The sequence below is a fragment of the Ochotona princeps genome, chromosome 11, assembly GCF_030435755.1.
Source record: "Ochotona princeps isolate mOchPri1 chromosome 11, mOchPri1.hap1, whole genome shotgun sequence".
In the NCBI taxonomy this organism is placed as follows: domain Eukaryota; kingdom Metazoa; phylum Chordata; class Mammalia; order Lagomorpha; family Ochotonidae; genus Ochotona; species Ochotona princeps.
Window position 1 is genome coordinate 71,262,191 of NC_080842.1, and position 19,527 is coordinate 71,281,717.

The window sequence follows — 19,527 nt, forward strand, 5'->3', positions numbered from 1 at the left end:
GGAAAACCCTGGACCCCGTGATCCCATTTCTGCAAGCAAAAGAGACTGACCAGAGACACAAACAAGTCTCAGCTACTGCATCAAGGCAGAACAGCTCAGCAAAGCGACCACGTACCAAGCAAATTATCTGTCATGTGGACTCTCACGGGCCACTAAAAAGTCACTGAAGAATTTACTCATAAAATGGTGAGTAAAAAAAAGACTCCCGAACAGCTGCACTGGTACAAGCATACAAGGAAGACGCCAGCTCCGAGGACGAGAATGGAAGCCAAGCGGAGAGAGCTGGGGGAAAGCATTGTCTTACTCTCAATTTCCTGGCTTTTATTTCTTCTGATGTGTTGGGAACAGTGATCCTTTCATAATGTGGAAACGTAGAACGCACATGCCCCAACAGGAAATGACCAGGGTTGCCCTGAAGTCCCCCATGTGAGGCTGGGGCTCTTGGCACCTGCCTCCCGACACCTGCCTGTAATCTGCTCTGCCCATTTTGTACCTGATGCCTCTTCTCCATCAGACAAGCTGCACTGAGTAACGCATCCATGCCAGCATGGACACCCGGAGTGTGCCCAGGTGGGAGGCAGGGTGGGAGGGAGCTGCAGCAGCCAGTCCCTGCCCTCGTGGACTGCACGGTGTGATACAGGAGCCACACACATGCCCATGTCCTGCTGCCCAAACCCACGAGAAAAGGCAGGACTCTGGACTTCCTCTTGTGAATATGCAACATTCCCAGACTCCATGGAGGAATGGGGCAGCAGGAGCCTGGCGGTCCCCAGGTTCCGGGACACAGTGCACAACTCCACAGCACCCTCGGTCTACCCCAGACGGCAGAGCCCGAAGGCCAGCACGGGCTTGCACTGACCTTTGTCCTGTACCAACACCTCCAGCTCCTCCCGGACGCCGTCATACCAGCTCGTGATGTCCACGTGCAAGGAGTAGTCACAGCAGGATTTGGTGTCAGCAGCTTCGTGCCATTTCTCAAAGGAGGTCAGCAGGCTGGACCCAGGCTCGGGAACCACGTGGTCAACTGGGCAGAGAAACAGCAGCAGGACACTTAGGACCCAACCAGTCCAGTGGTGGCCATAGCATCACCATCATCATCATCACCACCATCACCACCACCACCACCACCACCACCATCATCACCATCATCACCATCACCACCACCATCATCACCATCACCACCATCACCACCACCATCATCACCATCACCACCATCACGACCATCATCATCACCATCACCACCACCACCACCATCATCACCATCATCACCATCACCACCATCATCACCATCATGATCACCATCACCACCATCATCACCACCATCATCACCATCACCACCATCACCACCACCACCACCACCATCACCACCACCACCACCACCACCATCATCACCATCACCACCACCACCATCATCACTATCACCATCATCATCACCACCACCACCACTACCACCATCACCACCACCACCACCACCATCATCATCATCACCACCACCACCACCATCATCACCATCACCACCATCACCACCACCATCATCACCATCACCACCATCACCATCACAATCATCACCATCACCACCACAATCATCATCACCATCACCATCATCACCATCATCATCACCATCACCACCATCACGACCATCATCATCACCACCACCACCACCATCACCACCATCATCACCATCACCACCATCATCACCATCATCATCACCATCACCACCAACACCACCACCATCATCACCATCACCACCACCATCATCACCATCACCACCATCACCACCACCATCATCACCATCACCACCACAATCATCATCACCATCACCACCACAATCATCATCACCATCACCACCACCATCATGACCATCACCATCACCATCACCACCACTACCACCACCATCACCACCATCACCACCACCTCCACCATCACCATCATCATCATCATCACCACCATTACCACCACCATCACCACCACCACCATCACCATCATTATCATTATCACCACAGCCACAGCATTATCACCCCATCACCATCACACTGTCCCATGACCATCACCCCAACACTACCCTCACCTCCATCCTTCTTACCACCAACACTCCCACCATCATTACTGTCGCCACCATCCATCACTGTCACTACCACAGTCATCAGCAGTGACATCATCCCACCACTGTCAGCATCATGACCATCACACCTGACTTCATGCACTATCTCATTTAATCTCACAAACATTCAGAACTGAGGGTCAAGAGTGTCTCTGAGGTCACTCAGCTGCTAAGAGGTGTATGGCGGACGAGGAGATGTTCCCAGAGGCAAGCCAGATATCCCGAGCTCGCCCACACCTCCCCCTGTCCCCTGGGTACCGAATGCCAAAATAAACAGGCTCTCAGACCCCGAGGTCCTTAACTCCATCATCACTCTCTCCAATCCAGACATGCAGAGCAGACCCCGAAGGGGACCACCTGCCTTTTACGCTTCCCTTGACCCTGCACTCCCAGCTATCCACCGCTGGCTTCCCAGCATTCTCAGCCCTCGCAGCCAGCCCCCTGCAAGGTGGTGTCTCCACTCACCCCTTCCCACTCACTCCCCACCCAGGCGAGGCACCAATCTCTGTTGGTCTGACCTCCATGCCTGCAGGTCCCACAGCAACATCCCATCCTCCCTCAGCAGGACCCCCCACAGGACACACTCCCTCCCTCCTTCTAGCAACTCAGTCCCTCTGGCTGCCTTCGCAACACCACCTTCTGGCTTCTTCTGGACCTTTCTTGGTCTTATTTCTTGGGCTGCTTCTTCTCAATCTCCCTGTTGATGCTTCCTGTTCTACTTGCAATTAAGTGATCAGACTCCAGGCTTGGTTCTGGATTTTCTTCAGGTACTTGCTCATTAAAATGTACCAACCTGGGACTGGCACTGTGGTGCAGCCAGTTAAGTTGCTGTCTGTAATATCTGTATCCCATATCGGCACTGGCTTGAATCCTGGCTGCTCCACTTACAAACCAGTTCCCTGCTAACAACCTGGAAAAAGCAAGAGAAGGTGGCCCAAGTGCTTGAGGCCCTGCACTCATGTGGAAGGCTCAGATGAAGCTCCCGGCGGAGAGCCTTAGCATGAGCTATGTTATTTTTGCTGTGAAAGTTGAGTTTCATTTCTGCCTCAGGTTTTGTTTCTGGAAAATGTTGCAAATGGGAACCTCAAGGTCCCCTGGCTTGCGATAAGGTTGTTTGCTTCACTGCCCACCAATAAGAAAATACCAGCACTGCGTTTCTTCGTTATGAATCAGTTGTAAGCGTACCGGCTTGAAAATGCCCTACACTGTAACAAAAACTCTGCACGGCCCAGCCTCGGGGCTCTCAGTCTTGAACCGCTGTGTCGGTGACGGTGGGGGCCCAGGCTCGAGCTTGAATAAACCACCTTCGTGTGCTTGCATCGGACTCGGTCTCCTGGTGGTCTCTGGGGACTTCGAGATCTGGGCGTAACCCTGGCTCCTAACTTTGGTCTGACCCAGGCTATTGTGGAGAGTGAGCCAGCACGAGAAAGATCTCTCCTTCTCTTTCTGTAATTCTGCCTTCCAAATAAATACGTCTTAATAAACCAAAAGAAGCACCATTTCTTCTGAGCTACGGATTCCTGACCTCAGTCAGGCACTTAACCTCCCCACTAGGTTAACTCAAAAACTCAAATTCAAGACACCTAAAGCCTCTTGCAACACTGCCCCCTCCCCCATGTCACAGGCAGGCCTCTCCCCTCACCCCCACCCCAGCACAGGCATCACCGTAGAAACCAAGGCACCATTTTGACACTTCCTTTCCCTTGATGTCCCCAGAGCTAATCCATCGCCAAGTGCTGGGATGTCCCTGCACACATCCTGGAGGCCGTCTACTCCGTGCACCCCACAGCCACCTCTGCCTGTCCAGCTTTAAATCAGCTTCTAAGAAGACCAAGACGCTAACGTCACCCTTGCTCTAAGCAACAAAAACAGGATGAAATGCTAGTTCTTGTATCCTGATAAGCATTAAAATAAATCCTTAAAAAACCCAATGTCCATATGCATATAAAATCATGTTGTATGGGGCTGTGGCAAGGCGAGTAAAGCCATCAGCTGTGGCACAGGCATTCCCACATGGGTGTTGGTTCAAGTCCCAGCTGCTCTACTTCTGATCCAGCTCCCTGCCTATATGCCTGGGAGGGCAGTGGAGGATGGACCAAGTGCACCCACATGGGAGACCCAGAAGCTCCAAGCTTCTAGTGTTGGCCTGGCCCAACTCAAGCCATATGGCCAATCGGTGAATGGACCAGCAGATCAAAGATCCTTCTCCCACTCTATCTCCATAATTCTGCCTTTCAAATAAATGAGTAAATCTCTAGAAGAAAATCACTTATATACCCCTCACGGCACACAAACTGCACTCTGAAAAACACAGCTCTCTGATAAACTACAATAAGGATGAGGCAGACCCAGGCCCTGGGCACAGCGCTTCTGTGTCCCGGGCACTGCAACTGCCTGGGTGTCCAGGCTGGGGCTGGAGGACTCACTGATCATGGTGGTACCACCCGCCAGAGCCGCCCTGGTGCCCTGGAAGAAGTCGTCGGCCGCCGTCATGCCCTGTGAGGGCTTCTGCAGGTACGTGTTGACGTCAATGCCACCGGGAATCACCATCCGTCCATTGGCTTCGATGGTCTTCACTCCCCCGGGGACGATCAAGTTGTCTCCGATTTGCCTGCAGACGGACCACACAGAGGCCTCAGGTCCACTGGATAAGAGCAGGTGCTGCTGCCCCCCACCCCTGGGTCCTGGGCAGCACAGGGAACAAGGGCAGGCCACCTCCCACAGCCTGGTCATCAGAGCTGAATCCAACAGGGTTGACACTGGTCTCCCCATCAAGTGGTACAAGGTGGGCACTCACAGGCAGGACACAGGCTTGGGGACACGGAGTCCCCCCATGAGGCAACGAAACCCCAGCTCTCCCTGCTCCCAGACATTAGAATTCCCCCTAGGGGGCCCGGCGGCGTGGCCTAGCGGCTTAAGTCCTCGCCTTGAACTCGCCGGGATCCCATATGGGCGCCGGTTCTAATCCCGGCAGCTCCACTTCCCATCCAGCTCCCTGCTTGTGGCCTGGGAAAGCAGTCGAGGACGGCCCAGAGCACTGGGACCCTGCACCCGCGTGGGAGACCTGGAAGAGGTTCCTGGTTCCCGGCATCGGATTGGCGCGTACCAGCCTGTTGCGGCTCACTTGGGGAGTGAATCATCGGATGGAAGATCTTCCTCTCTGTCTCTCCTCCTCTCTATATATCTGATTTTGCAATAAAATAAATAAATCTTTAAAAAAGAATTCCCCCTAGGGCCCCGCAAAATGTGCCTATGTCTGCAAACAGGGCCATACATAGGTCACTGAAAGTGAGCTCCCACCCAATTCCTGGGTACTCCCCAAAATGGCTGTCAGTGTAGGGAAGTGAATCTCCGTCGAAATCTGCACGTAGCTTCCTCCTTTGCACTCATTTCCCCGTGAGTGCTGTTGTCCTAAGGGGAGACAAGGACGTGCTGAGCAGGACAAACGTGGGAAAGCAGAGAGAAGCAGACCCCTGCATGACTGCTCCTCCCGCCCAGACTTCCCGTCTCTTCCCTTCCTGTCCTAGCCCCAAGCTGGGCCCGGCCAGGCGCCTCCTCCAGACTTTCAGATTCCAGGCAAGAGGCCGGGAGAGGCCAGTGTGCTCCAGGTCCTTATCCCAGAGTTACAGCACTGCATCTGCCTGTACCATCCAGACACAGGAGACCACACTGGAGCCAATGCCTGGGGTGACGGAGCAGCCAGGGAATCTGAGTCCCACACAGGCCTCTTCCCACAAGGGGCTGGCTTTAAAGACAGAGCCTTTGGGGGTGCAATTATGGTCACAAGAGTGGAGCCCTAACTTAACAGGGCCGGTCCTGCTAAGCAGAGAGGGCTTGAGGGACACGTGTGCCCAAGGAGAGGAAGCAACAGAAGGCGGCTGTGCGCAAGCCACAGAGAGAGGCCTGCTGGCAGCAGCATCCAGAATAAGGAGACAAACCCTGTGGCATTTAGCTTTGGCAGCCAGAGTGGACCCCTGGGCTGAAGATGTAGCCAGTGGAACATAGGAAAGGCAAACTGGAAACCCAAACTCTCTCCTCTCCAGCATGAGCCAAAGCTCCTTCCTCCCCCAGTCCAGCCCAGTTCCAGAAATGTGAGCAGGTGGAGCACACAGCATTGACTCAAGGCTGCCTCTGAGGGCGCATCCCAGCCCTGCCCTGAACTGAGCCTGACACGCGGAGCTGCTGCTCAGTGGTCCCCCCGGCCTGCCCGAGCCACAGCAGGGCCACAGGCTGGCAGCTGCGCCTCCTGGCCTGCGTGGGAGTGATAAGGGGCACAGGTGTATCAGCATGGGCAGAGCCCAGCACAGAGGCACGTGGAGCATACGAGTGCCCACCCAGGTCTCCAGGGGTCTCCTCATCACGGGCCCACATCCTGCAAGGCCTGTCCCGGTTCACCCACTTGATAACTCCATCTTCCAAGTAGACGTCGGCATAGAAGGCCTGGTCATCGTTCACGACACGCCCACCTTTGATGAGGAGCCGGTCACTCTGAAAAGCAAAGCAAAGTACTAGCCGTCACTGGGGAGGGTCAAGGCAATCGTGCTGTTTGCTCACTTACAAAAAAATCCCCAGTATTTACAAATGCAAAGATGTGACCAAGGGGTCAGGGTTGTGGAGTGGCAGGTAAAGCTGGCATCCCATATGGGCACTGGCTTGAGTCCCGGCTGCTCTGCTCCCCATCAGCTCCCTGATAATGCAACTGAGAAGGCAGCAGGAGATGGCCCAGGTACTCGGGCCCTGCCGCCCACACTGCAGACCCACAGCTTCCTGGCTCCGGGCCTCAGCCTGGCCCAGCCGTGGCTGCTGCAGCCAATTAAGATGAAAGCTTTTTGTCTTACACTTCCTCTCCTCTCTGTAACACTGTGTTTCAAATATTTACCACCTTTGAAGAGCAGATTGGCCTACCGCCCTCTTTTTCATCTGCTATCACCATTTTTGTGTGTCCCTCTGCTTTTCAAATAAATAAATCTTCAAAAATAAATGACCCAAAGATCCCATCACACTAGCTCAGTATCTCCCCCATTCCATACACGCGACTCTCATCTTCCCTCTTGCCTCACCCCGAACCCTGCCTTCATTCCTGCTGAGCTATGACTTTAAAGCAGATTCAAAACATGGGGTCCTGCCACCTACAGAGCCTTTTGTGCGTCTAACCAGCAAGGATGTTTCAGATAAGCGTAACTGAGGTCCACGCTCCCTCACGACCCCCACAACAGATGTCAAGCAGACCCCGCTCAAGGGGACCTGATCCTCAACAGCTTTTTATAGCTGCTTGGTCTGAACCACAATCCACACCAACTTCCCCCACAGTGCACCTGCTCAGAATTCTCTGTTGAAATCCATTCCAGTTCCTCCTCCCTTTTGAATGACACTCATTTGTGGAAGAAACTGGGTCATTTGTGGAGCAGGAATTCATTCATGATTGAATAGGATCGTGATGGATGTAGAAACGTTTTAAAAGCCAGTGAAGCAATTAAATAAAATCTCCTCCCGGCACAACTTCCACTCGACTTCCTGGCAATTTTGCCCACCTTCCCCTCCCCCGTTCTCCAGCACCATGCCCCCCCCTCGTGCCCATGTACTGCCCGGATCACCAGCTGATGACCTCAGCTCCAAGCTCTGGGCTAGCCCCGCAGGGGCCGCTGGGAACCAGGACAGAGCTGCAATCTGATCCCCTGCAGCAGCTGGATGGAGGGATGGATTTTTAATACATCAAGAGGAAGATGAGGATTCAAGAGAAGAGAGGGCCACCTGCCCCAGGGGCAAAGGTCAAGTCCAGTGAGCTCGAGTCTAGAAGACAGTCAAGGCGGCACAGCCCCTTAAGCCGCCACCGCTGACGCCAGCAGCCCATATCAGAAGGCCAGTTCGAGTCCAGGCTGCTCTGTCTCTGATCCAGCTTCCTGTTGATGCGCTGGGAAAGCAGCAGAAGATGGCCAGGTACCTAGGCCCCTACTGCCCACATGGGAGGCCCAGACGCAGTTCCTGGCTCCTGGCTAGTCCAGACCTGGCTGTTGCAGCCATTTGGGGAACAGACCCCTGGACGGAAGATTCAGTCATTCTCTCCCTCACTCTCTTCTCTCTCTGCTTCTCAAATACACAGAATAAATCTTAAAAAAAAAAACAAAAAAAACATACTAAATCAAGATACAGGGGACCAAAAAACTGTTGGAAAGAGACAGCTGAGTACTCCAGAGGGAAACCCATGGGCCAGCCCCAAAGGGAGGAAATGCAGCAACCAAAAAGAACAGCCTGGCCCCTACAGTGACACAGTCTTCATGGCTATAATGCTTCAATGTTCACCTCACACACAGGCTAAGTCCCCTGCCCTGGACACCTGCGCTGGCCCCCTGCTTCCACACGCACAGTAACAGATCTAGGCATCAACTCTCCATAGTGCGGATGGGGTGCTGCGTAAAGTCCTCAGAAGCGACACTGCGGGGAAAGACGCAGGGACCGTGTGTGGCCCTGGATACATACGGCCAAAGTACTTTCTAGAACTACTACACTATTTGTTAGGAAGAAGAACCCTTGGTCCCTCGTGTTCACTCATTTGCTTGTCTTGGAGGCAGACTGTCTTTGGCCATGCTCTGTACCTACCCGGGTTATCTCCAGACTAGAGTCCTGGTAAGGAATAAGCCACCTATCTTTCCTGAAACCTGTCCTCTGGGTAGGGGACAGACAGCACAGGGCAGCAGCTGAGGGTCTTAGCCAGCACCCCAAAAGCAGAGGTTGGGATATGCAATTTGTGGGGCAGGACCGCAGGGACAGCAATGATGAAGGCAGAAGGGGTAGGCGTGGGAGAAAACACATAGGATACACACTGGCCGGGCTGGCCGGGCTGGCTGATGGGGACGACCCCATGGTGTCCACCCCGGCAAGACAGCACTGTGCAAGCCCAGAGCAGACTTTGACCAAAGTTAGGGAATCGGTCCATGCAGTCTGCAGCTCAGCTCCTCCTGCTGGGCCCCCGCATGGATGCGGACCACACTCCCGTCTCCTTCAGAGGGTCCGCTCCACTTTCTGAGAGCTCTCCTAGACAACAGCAGACCCATCACATAGCCGCACAGTTCTCATCACACCCTACTTGACACACCATGTAGCTCCAGTCTTGGTGTTATCACCACCAGCTTTGTCAAGCACCTGCCCTCCCTCCCCTGGGAACCGATCACATGAGTAGAAGTGGGTGGTGCCATTGAGAACTGCGCTGAGCTGAGGTGATGTCCTGCCTCACAGGCTCCTGAGGCGCAGGAGTTTCACCCATTTCTTCACAATTGTGTCCCATCTCCGCCCCCCGTAACACAGAAACAACCAGGTCAGGTGGCTGGCTGGATCATGAGCCAATCAGCAGATGGACACATGTTGACTAACAGAAGGATGTATGGGTGAAAAGCAGACAGATGAAGGATGGACTGATGGACAGGTGGGTGGATGAATGATGGATCGAAGGATGACAGACAGGTGGATGGCAGTTGAATGGAAGATGGGTGAGTGGGTGGATGGCTACAATGGATAAATAGGTAAACAGATGAAGAGGTAGGAGGATGACAGAGGGTGGATGGCTTCCTCAGCTGATTTGTCGGAGGTGAGAGGCAAACATGGAGAAATGAGGCATTGTGGCTACGAACCGAAGAGGAGCCACATGCGCGGCTTGTCCTTGTTCCAACAGGCCCCACCTCGGATTTCCCCTGAGCCCAGTCCCTCCTACGCCTTTTCGTCAGCATTCTCAGGCCACACTCTTCAGAATCTTGGGGCAATTGAGCAGGTACTGGCCCAGAAAGCCACAGTGAGTTTAGAAAATTCTGCATTATGGGTCAGCGTGCAAATTAAGTTACCACATGCAAAGTCAGAAGCCCGTAGGAGGAGCACAGGTTTGAGTTCCAGCTACTCCAGTTCTGTTCCGGCTTCCTGTTAAGGCACCTGGGAAAGCAGCAGAAGACGGGCTGAGTACCTGGGCCCATGCACCCACACGGGAGATTTGGATGAAGTTCCAGGCTCCTGGTCTGGCCCTTGCTCAGTCCCAGTTAGACACCATTCAGGGAATGAAACAGATGGAAAATCCCTTTCCTTGTTTCTCCCTCTCTCACAATAAATCTAACGTTCAAATAAACAAACTAAATATTTTATTAATATTTTTATTGGAAAAAATACAGAGAGAAAGAAAGAGCGAGAGAAAGATTTTCCACCCGTTGATTCACTCCCCAAGTGACTGTAATGGCCAGAACTGAACCGATCCAAAGCCAGGAGCCAGGAGCTTCCTCTGGGTCTCCCACATGGTACAAGTCCCAAGGCCTTGGGCCATTCTCCACTGCCTTCCCAGGCCACAAGCAGGAACTAGCTGGGATCCCAGTGCTTGGAGGTAGAGCATTAGCCAGTTGAGCCAATATGCTGGCCCCAAAATACATCTTGTTAAAACACACACACACACACTCTAAAACATGAAAATTACGCAGCACTTTTCAGAGATTTCTTCTGCCATGTGTCACATGAATGTCCAACAAGGGAACGGCGTTCACAGTCCCTCCCCACTTGGAGCCTTCACATGGTGGGAAGACCCAGGAATCACAGCGAGGACCTGGGAAGTGTGCTCCGGGAAGTGTGCTCTGGGAAGTGTGCTCTGGGAGTCACGCACCATGAGGGTTCATCAGACCTGGGTAGGGATGATCATCGGAGACAGGTGTGACCCCCAGTTCTCACATCAACCAGGACACAGGTCAGACCCAACGGGAGTTCCAGCATGTAAGCCACCAAGCTGCACTTGGTCTGCAAGCTGTCTCCCCAAGACCCGTGATCCCAGAACCTCCTGCTAAGCTCCCCTCTTTCTTGCAAGCTCACAGGAGGAGTGGGCACCTGCCCTAGCAGGTGAGGCACCAAGTCCCAAGGGGAATTCCTGCCTGCCTCTCCCAGCTTTGCTCCAAAACCCAGTCTCCTGTTAGCGCAGGTCCCAGAAGGCGGGGGTTGGCTCTAACGACTGGATTCCTGCCACTCATGTGGACCTAGATCTGAGTTCCCCGGGCAATCAGGCTGTTGAGGGCGACTGGGGATGGGAATTCGCCTTCTGCGTATGTGTGTCTCCCCTTTTGTCTTTCTGTCCATGCAGACAATTTTAAAAAGCTACAGAACTTCAATGAAAAGAGTTAATTTTATTTTATAACACACATAGTATATCAAATTTTCCTTTCATCCTCAAGATTTATTTTTTACTTGAAAGGCAGAGTCAGAGAAGGAGAGACAGACAGAAAGACCTCCCATCTGCTGGTTCATGCCCCAGATGGTTGCAACAACCAGAGCTGAGCCAGTCTGGAGCCAGGAGCTTCCTCTGGGTCTCCCACGTGGGTGTAGGAGTCCGAGGCTTTGGGCCGTCCTCCACTGCCTTCTCAGGCCACAAGCAGGAATCAGCTTGATGGACACGAACCAGAGTCCATATGGTGTGCCGGTGTCACAGATAGAGGCCCAGCCAAGGTGCCAGCCCTTACCAAGCTTTCTTAGCATAAGATGCACCCACTTAACAAGCACACAGAGGACCACGGCTGCCAGCTGCTCTCCCAGGACTACCACCACGAGAAGTAAACAGTCGGAGACGCACCCGTGATAAGCTCAGTGTACTATTTATATACTGTGAAAAAAACCAAAATACCTAATGAAAAATTCAACAGCAGCTTCACAGCTGAAATTTCAGGGCTTGGCTGAGCCAAAGACAGCCCATTGGTTCCAATGTGATGCCAACAGCCTGAAGGGAGCCTAGCTGCACCTGCTCCGGGCTCCTGCATGAGGATCAGGTAAGAGGCTACCACCGAAGGCAGGTGGAGGGAGGCGCCACTCGGCACCCCAGCAACTGTCCACCTGAGCTAGCTGCTCTCAGTGCCCTCATCTCCGTAATGGGGATGACTGTCTCCATGTCTGAGTCTGCCAGGGGAAAACAAGGGGGTGTGAGCAACACAGACCCAGCAGGTGTAGGACCAGGAGAGGCGTGCATGGCTCATACTCTGCCATCACCTGTGGCAGGAGCTGCACAGCAGGAAGAACAAGGTGACAACAACACTGACCTGCTGAGAGTTCTCAGGGCACTGAGGCCAGATCCAGGTCTCCACGGCAGAGGCCATGACGGGATAGGGGAGCCATGGACTGCACCCAGCGGCCCTCTACCTCAGTCCTTCCAAGGGCGAAACTGTCTGAACTTGCAGGGGGAGCAGGAACTGATCACTTGGCAAAAAAGCAAAGCAATGCCCATGAGAGGGGATCCACGGGGTTGGAAGAACCCTGCATGCTTGCAGCTGCTGGGCAAGGAGGGCAGGGGACAGGGGGAAGCAGCCTCAGGGACACTGACCCACCAACTTCAGTGCTGGACTTGTCGCCATCAGGAAAGCAGGCGAGCACAGAAGCACTTCCAAATGGTGACGTCACGCCGAGTCTGGGCAGGGGCCGGAGAGCAGCCACCAAGGTCTGTGTTCTCCCATAGCTGAAAGACCGCAGGCTGATGAAGCAGCTACCAGGCTGGAACGCCTAAAACTGCTCGTGTGCTTTGCCCCCCTTAAATCTGTCCCCTAACTGGGCGATGGAATTAGGCAGGAAGACACAATCCAGTATAATCACACAACTGGCAGACGCACCAGCTACCCAAGGACTTTCTAGGAAGTTGTAAGGGGAAAACGCTGGTCAGCAGGATATTAGAGAAAAGGAAACTACTAAAGTGTTATCTTTATAACTCACAGAAAAATGGGTTTGATAGCAACTGGCCCCCCAGTGGAGTCACTGGGGTACCTGACGCCCCCAGTGCTAGTGCAACATACTCCTGTCCCCTCTTTTCCTTCACACCCATGTCCCTGTGCTCCTCACAGCGTGGGTGCCCAAGAGCTAGACGGCAAGCTCCTTCACGGCATTCAGCCAAGCGCTCCAGGAAGGAGCAGAGCAATGAGAGGGAGGGAAGTTGACAAGAATGGGGGTGAGGAGAGGGAGGGACAAGGATAAAGAAGAAGGGAAGACGGAGGGTGCAGGAGCACCCAGGGAAGGCAGAGGGCAGACCCACGGCCTGGACCCCTCTCCCAGCTGCTCCATGCTCTCCAGGGTGGGCCGAGACCTCCAGCCAAGGGGTCCCTAAACCCTGGGACAGGCGGCAAGCAGCAGGCACAAGCAGGGGCAGACTTGTTCTCACAGACAGGAACCAGGTACTGCGGATGCCAGTCAGTGTGAGAAGCCGCCCCTCTAATGGCAGGGTGAACAGCCAGCTGGTCCCTGGGGACAGGCTGCCTTCTTCCCGAGTGAGGGAAGCAGGGATCCCTCTGCCTGGGTCTCCCTCTCACATGGTGGTATTAGATTTCATTCCTGTCAACAAGTGGACAAACCCATTAATATTCAGGGGCACTACTCTGGTCAAACCAGCATTCTTCCAAGATGGCTGGTTTAGCAACCTCAGCTACGGGGAAAACAGCAGGAGCCCAGGGCTGTGATTAGAGACGGGTAGCAGCGACATCATCACGGTGGGGACACGCAGGCTGAGCTCTAAAGGGACAGAAAGTTCATGAGGCTGGGACAGTGCAAAGAAGAGGGCCACCCAGAAGAAACAACAACAGCCACAGTTGATCCCTTGCGGAAGCTAGGGTGGGACACTGTCCATGGTGCTGACCCACTGGGCCACTGGGATGGACTCACCCATCCCTGCAGCTACTTATTTTATTTATTTTTTATTTTATTTTTGATTTTATGTCTTGGCTGGTGGCAAATTCTTCATCTTTATGTCCCCAGAGAAATAAAGTAATTGCTCCTGATGTAGCACACAGCAGGCAGCTGGTTTCAAGTGTTTGTACCTCCTAGTGTCACCTTTCAGCACCTCAACTCTCCCACCCCAGAATCTGGGTCAAGGCATTAGGGCCTAATGTCCTTCCCTACAATGCTACCCCAAGTGCAGAGATCAGAATCTGGGGTGAGTGGGTGGCAGGTATCCACAAAAGGTCTCAGGGGCCATGTTGACTCTGAAGGGAGAGAAAGCTCATGAGGCTAGGATAGTGCAGCAAAGAGGGCCACTCCAGCAAAAAAAAGAACAGAAAACGGGGTGGGAGGCTCAGGGCAATCGATGGCTTGACCTGGAATGACAAAAATACCTTTCCCCTCCCACGGACATCCAAGCAAAATAGCCTTAAAAAAAAATCCAGGGAGCCCCACTCTGCAGGAATGTGCTTGTCTCTGCACTGACAGGCCAAGGAAGTGTCAAAGAGAGTTTGAAAGGCTGGGATCTCTTCCAAGCTCACCAGCTAGTGACAGCCAGGCTTGTGCCAGCATCCCCCAAAACAGCACAGAGAAGCATCCTCCTCCCACACCCAACTCAGCAGATACCCAGGACGAGGCCTCAGGCACCCCCAAAACACCAGGCCTCAGGCACCCCCAAAACACCAGGCCTCAGGCACCCCAAAACACCAGGCCTTAGGCACCCCCAAAACACCAGGCCTCAGGCACCCCAAAACACCAGGCCTCATGCACCCTCAAAACACTCTGGTACTGCCTGTTCCAAACTCCATTGCGCACAACTTCTAGCAAATTTCTACTCACCAGATCCAAGACCAAGGGCCAAGAACTTGCAGTATTCACAATTCCCTCTCCTCCGGGACTGTGTGATACAACCTAGGGTGTGTGTATGTGTTGTGTGTCTCTGTGTGTTCCTAAATCTTCCCGAACTCCCCCACCTACAGCATGGTATGTGTGGGTGCAGCGCAGGTCCTTCTCACACGGCTCACTTTTTCCAACAGAATGAGAGCAGCCATATGCACATCAGCTCATGAAAGCCAGGTGCATGCAACGCTCTCTTGAGAGTCCTCCTCTGCCAGGAAAGCTGTTTGACCAAGGAATAGCAGCCCCAAAACTGGAGGAGCAGGCGTGACCCACAGAAGCCTGAAAGCCAACCTAGCTGAACTCTAGAGACGTCTGCCACCACAGACCCCAATGCAATTAGACAGCTGTGGCTGGAAAAGCCCCAGCATCATCACATCATAGCAAATCAATGCACTTTAAAGGTTCTGAGATGGGGCCTTGAACTGCTTCCCAAGAAGCTCTGCACGTCCTCAATGCCGTCCCTGCCTTCCATCAGCAGGGCCCCTCCCCTAGGCTCTGCACCCCTAGTCCACATCAGCAGGGCCCCTCCCCCGGCTCTGCACCCCCAGTCCACACCAGCAGGGCCCCTCCCCCAAGAAGCTCTGCACCCCCAGTCCACACCAGCAGGGCCCCTCCCCCAAGAAGCTCTGCATCCCCAGTCCACACCAGCAGGGCCCCTCCCCCAAGAAGCTCTGCATCCCCAGTCCACATCAGCAGGGCCCCTCCCCCAGGCTCTGCACCCCCAGTCCACATCAGCAGGGCCCCTCCCCCAGGCTCTGCACCCCCAGTCCACATCAGCAGGGCCCCACCCCCAGGCTCTGCACCCCCCCCCCGTCCACATCAGCAGGGCCCCTCCCCCAGGCTCTGCACCCCCAGTCCACACCAGCAGCAGTGATGCAGTCTTGCCCAGCTGCACCCCTCACTATTTCGCTCTGATCTCGCCTCAGGGGATGGCTTACACGCCCCGGGTCCTTGGCCTCCCTTCCCCAGTAAAGCAGCAGGAGCTGACACTAACAAACACATACTCCTTCTCCCTGCTGCAGGGGGCTCTTCCCCCACCGTACACAGAAATGCAGGCCATCTGCAGGACTTCTTTGCGACCACAGATGTGTTGCCATGACAACCGCAGCCCCACCGACCGTTGCAGGCATTCAGCAACCACTCCCCCAGGGTTTGCTCATCTGACTATGATTCTCTCAGGAGCCCAGGACCGGGCAGGGCCTTTCTGCTGCTACAGGACAATGCAAGCCATAGCCACATCCACACCTTCACACACTGTCTTCCTGTCTCTTCTTCTTCTCCCCAGACACTGACACCTGCTTAGAGAAATCTTTTGCCTTTAAGAAAATGCATCCCTTGCTTGAGTTCATGCCGAGTGTCAGCTCTGCATGTCTGGGTGGTCAGCTCTGATTCGTGTTGCTGTCACCAGAGGCTGAGTTCTGCACTGAGAAATGCATTTGCAGCCAGCGTGGCGGTGCAGAGGGGCTAAGCCACTGCCCAAGGGCTGCAGTCCCATATCACAGCACTGCTTTCAATCCTGACTGCTCCGCTTCCAGCTCAGATCCAGCCAATGGGACTGGAAACACAGCAGAAGCTGGCCCCAGTGCTTGGGCCCCTGCCCCACCCACATGGGAGACTCAGATGGAGAGCCAGGAGCTGCCCCAGGCATTGCCGCCAAATAAATAAATCTGAAAAATAAATAAGAAAGGGAGGAAGCGCCTTCCTCACACCCCTGGCAACCCCGTAGGCTCAGCCACCAGTGAGGGAGAAGGGGCAGCAAGCGGCTGTGCGCCAAAGCAGCGAGCAGGGGAAAAAACAGAGATCCTAGGGCCAGGTTTGCTCTTCGGGGTCCCACAAGAGCCTTGTGAGCCCCTTCATCACTCCCTCACACGCAGAGTCCCAGCCCCTGGAAGCCCCAGTATCCCCACCCACCAAGCAGAGCCACATGGCAAGGCTGCCGATGAAGAAACTTCGCACGATGGCATTGACTACTCAAGGACACACAGGCCAGAGATGGCAGGGCACACGGCACCATGACAGCGGCCACCCAGCAGCCAGGCCTCGCCAGGTTCCCTCCACCGTGCTCAGGCAGCACGCCGGAACCCAATCCCCTCCTCTGCCAGACAGGCAGCAGCAAGGCCAGACTGTCCACACACCATCCACCCTCACACCCTGCCCTTCCAGCTCCTGACAGCAACATGGAGACTGGCTGGCCTGGTGCGTGCTGACCACGCCTCCTGTGCCAAGTGCCTTCACTCCCTCCTGAGTGCTCACTGAGACAGCATGGCTCCCAGCTAAGGCCAGGGTACAGAGGCCAGACCACCTGGGTTCTGGGCAGGCCCCTCACCTCCTAACTGCCACGCGGGTTTGCACATCCATCCCCAACTGCACACACAGACAACGAACATCTGGACAGCAGCCAGGACGGTGCTGGGTTTTCCAAAAGTCCTTGCACCATGGGACACGGCCCTCATCACAACATGAAGTTCTACCCCCAGCTTCTGTCCCAGCCTCACACCCCAAGCCCAGTGCTTCTCTGGACTGGGCCCCCTCACTCCGGAGCCGCCTGGAGCCATCGGCTGATTTCCGCCTCTCACTGCACCTGTCTGCCCACTTTGTCCTCTCCACTTGACAAGGCCCTGACAGACCCCCTGGAGCCAGCAGGTCCCCTTCCAGCCTGTCCCCACCCTCAGGTTCCCCCACTGCACTGCACACACCTGTACCTCCATCTCCTGCAGCCTTCACGCGGCACTCTAGGCAGACCTGCCTGTCTCCCAGTCCCAAAGCCCTCATCCAGTGCAGTGTCCTGAACCCACAGCCACAAGAGCACGCTGTGAGCTCCCAAGGCAAGGCTTGCAGGTCTACAGCACTGGCTCCCAATGCCGCGTCTCCCATCTCACTTGGATGTGTCTTTATTCAGACGCTGAGATCCTTGACTCGACGCCAAGGACAACAGCTCATTCCTGTGCAGGCTTCCGGCAGGGGAGCTCTGTGGGCTGCAGCCTCATCCCCGGGATCACTGGAGACTGTGGACCCAGCACTCGCTCCCACGAGCTAGCACACAAAATCCAACACATGCACCCAGCATGGTAGCCTAGTGGCTAAAGTCCTTGCCTCGCACGCACCAGGTTCCATATGGGCACCAGCTCGTGTTTTGGCAGCCCCTCTTCCCAGCCAGTTCCTTGCTTGTGGCCCGGGAAAGCAGTAGAGGACGGCCCAAAGCCTTGGGACCCTGCACCCATGTGGGAGACCCAAAAGAAGCTCTAGGCTCTTGGCTTTGGATTGGCTGGGCTCCGGTCGCTGTGGCCACTTGGGGAGTGAATCAGCGGATGGAAGATCCTCCTCCGTCTCTCCTCATCCTCTCTGTATATCTGACTTGCCAATAAAAATGATAAATCTTTAAAAATAAATTCAGCACATTCTATGCCCATGTTCTGCATGCATGCATGCACTTGAAGCTGCAGAATGTCTCTATGGCTTTTATTGGCTTCCCAAGGGAGAGGGGCCTCAGAAAGGGCTGAGTGTCTCCCAGTGCCGCCGAGGATGGCAGTGACAAGAGCAGAGGACCTGGAGGAGCCCTGCGCCCCAAGGGCTCTCCAGGGCTGCAACAACAAACAGGAGGCTGTTGTGTCTGACAACACGGGCTGCACCTCCTGCGCGCCAGGAACTCCCACACAGCACACACAGCACCATGGCTCAGCAGCTAAGGAGGGAGACAGCTGGCAGCTCTGAGCGGTCCCCACAGCTCCTAAGCCTGCCACATGGGCATCAGTTTCCCAAGGGCAAGGTCACATAAAGTGAGAGGAAGGCACATCACCACTACCAATAAGCAGCCTCCTGACACCAGAGCTGTCTGGGAGGAAAGCTGGTTTCTGCGTGAAGTAGTGATCCCCCGTCCTTGGAAGTGTGCAAGAAGAGGGTATCTGGCATTCCTGCCCTGCAGGGGAGAAGGTTGGGGCAGCGGATGGGCAGCAGGCAGATGGTCTTTTCTGCCTCTCGAAAGCAACACAGAAAACACAGCGTGCTTCGTAAAAAGGTGCTTCTCAACTGTAACACTACAGAAGCCAAGTATCTGCCGAGAGGGTATTATGACGCACACCCTGGGCTCCGCGTGTAGGATATGGTAAAAGTTACACCAGCAACATCACCCGAGCTCCTCAAGGGCCACCCGCTTGCTCTCTGCAATGTGGCTTGACTCCACTGAGTCTTCCCAGGCAGGGACACAGGGATCGGTCACTCAGCCACGGCCCTGGGAGAGCAGGTGACATGCCCCATGGTGCTCCAGCTACCCTGAACAGGCTCACTGCAGGCCGCACTTGCTTTTCAGTGTGGAAGGCTTGGAAGCCCCTTAGGAAGCCCTTCCTGCCCTCTCCCACCGCCCAGGAACTCTGCAGAAGCCCCGCCCCCTGCTCCTTCACACTGGACCCTCAGACTGGCACTTGCTCAGGAGCCCGAAGCAGGGGCACCTACCACCGCACTCAGCAAAGCAGCACGGCCCTTGGTCGGGGCTGCCGCCATGCTCCGTGGCACCACCGCCCAGCAGGGCTTCCGGGGAGATGAGAATAGCCATCTGCCAGGCCTTGACTAGCTCATGGTCCCAAGCGGCCACAGCAGGGCGGGTGGTCATTAGTCCAGCCCCAGAAGGACAGTTCCCCAAAGGGCACAGGCATGGCTGATTGAGGGTCCAGCAGGGCGAGTTAAGGAGAACATTCTAGTCCAAAGGCACTGGCACCTGGCAGGGGTGAGGAGCCACAGCCTCAGCTGTCCACCTGCATTGTGTTTCTGCCCTTACCTGCCAGCTCCTGGACTACAGGCTAGCATCCCAAATCAACACCAATTCAGAGCTG

General features: G+C 54.9%; 1 protein-coding gene across 2 annotated transcripts in view; it reads right to left on the reverse strand.

The window, feature by feature from the left end:
* CRMP1 (collapsin response mediator protein 1) overlaps positions 1-19,527 on the reverse strand; it is a 49,361-nt gene that overhangs the window by 20,121 nt on the left and 9,713 nt on the right. For both annotated transcript variants that reach the window (XM_004579222.2, XM_058670436.1), the window contains exons 2-4: positions 6,501-6,589; positions 4,528-4,712; positions 860-1,024 (exon numbers count right to left, since the gene is read on the reverse strand). In XM_004579222.2, the coding sequence (XP_004579279.1) occupies positions 860-1,024; positions 4,528-4,712; positions 6,501-6,589 (439 nt within the window). The remainder of the gene's footprint in view (positions 1-859; positions 1,025-4,527; positions 4,713-6,500; positions 6,590-19,527) is intronic.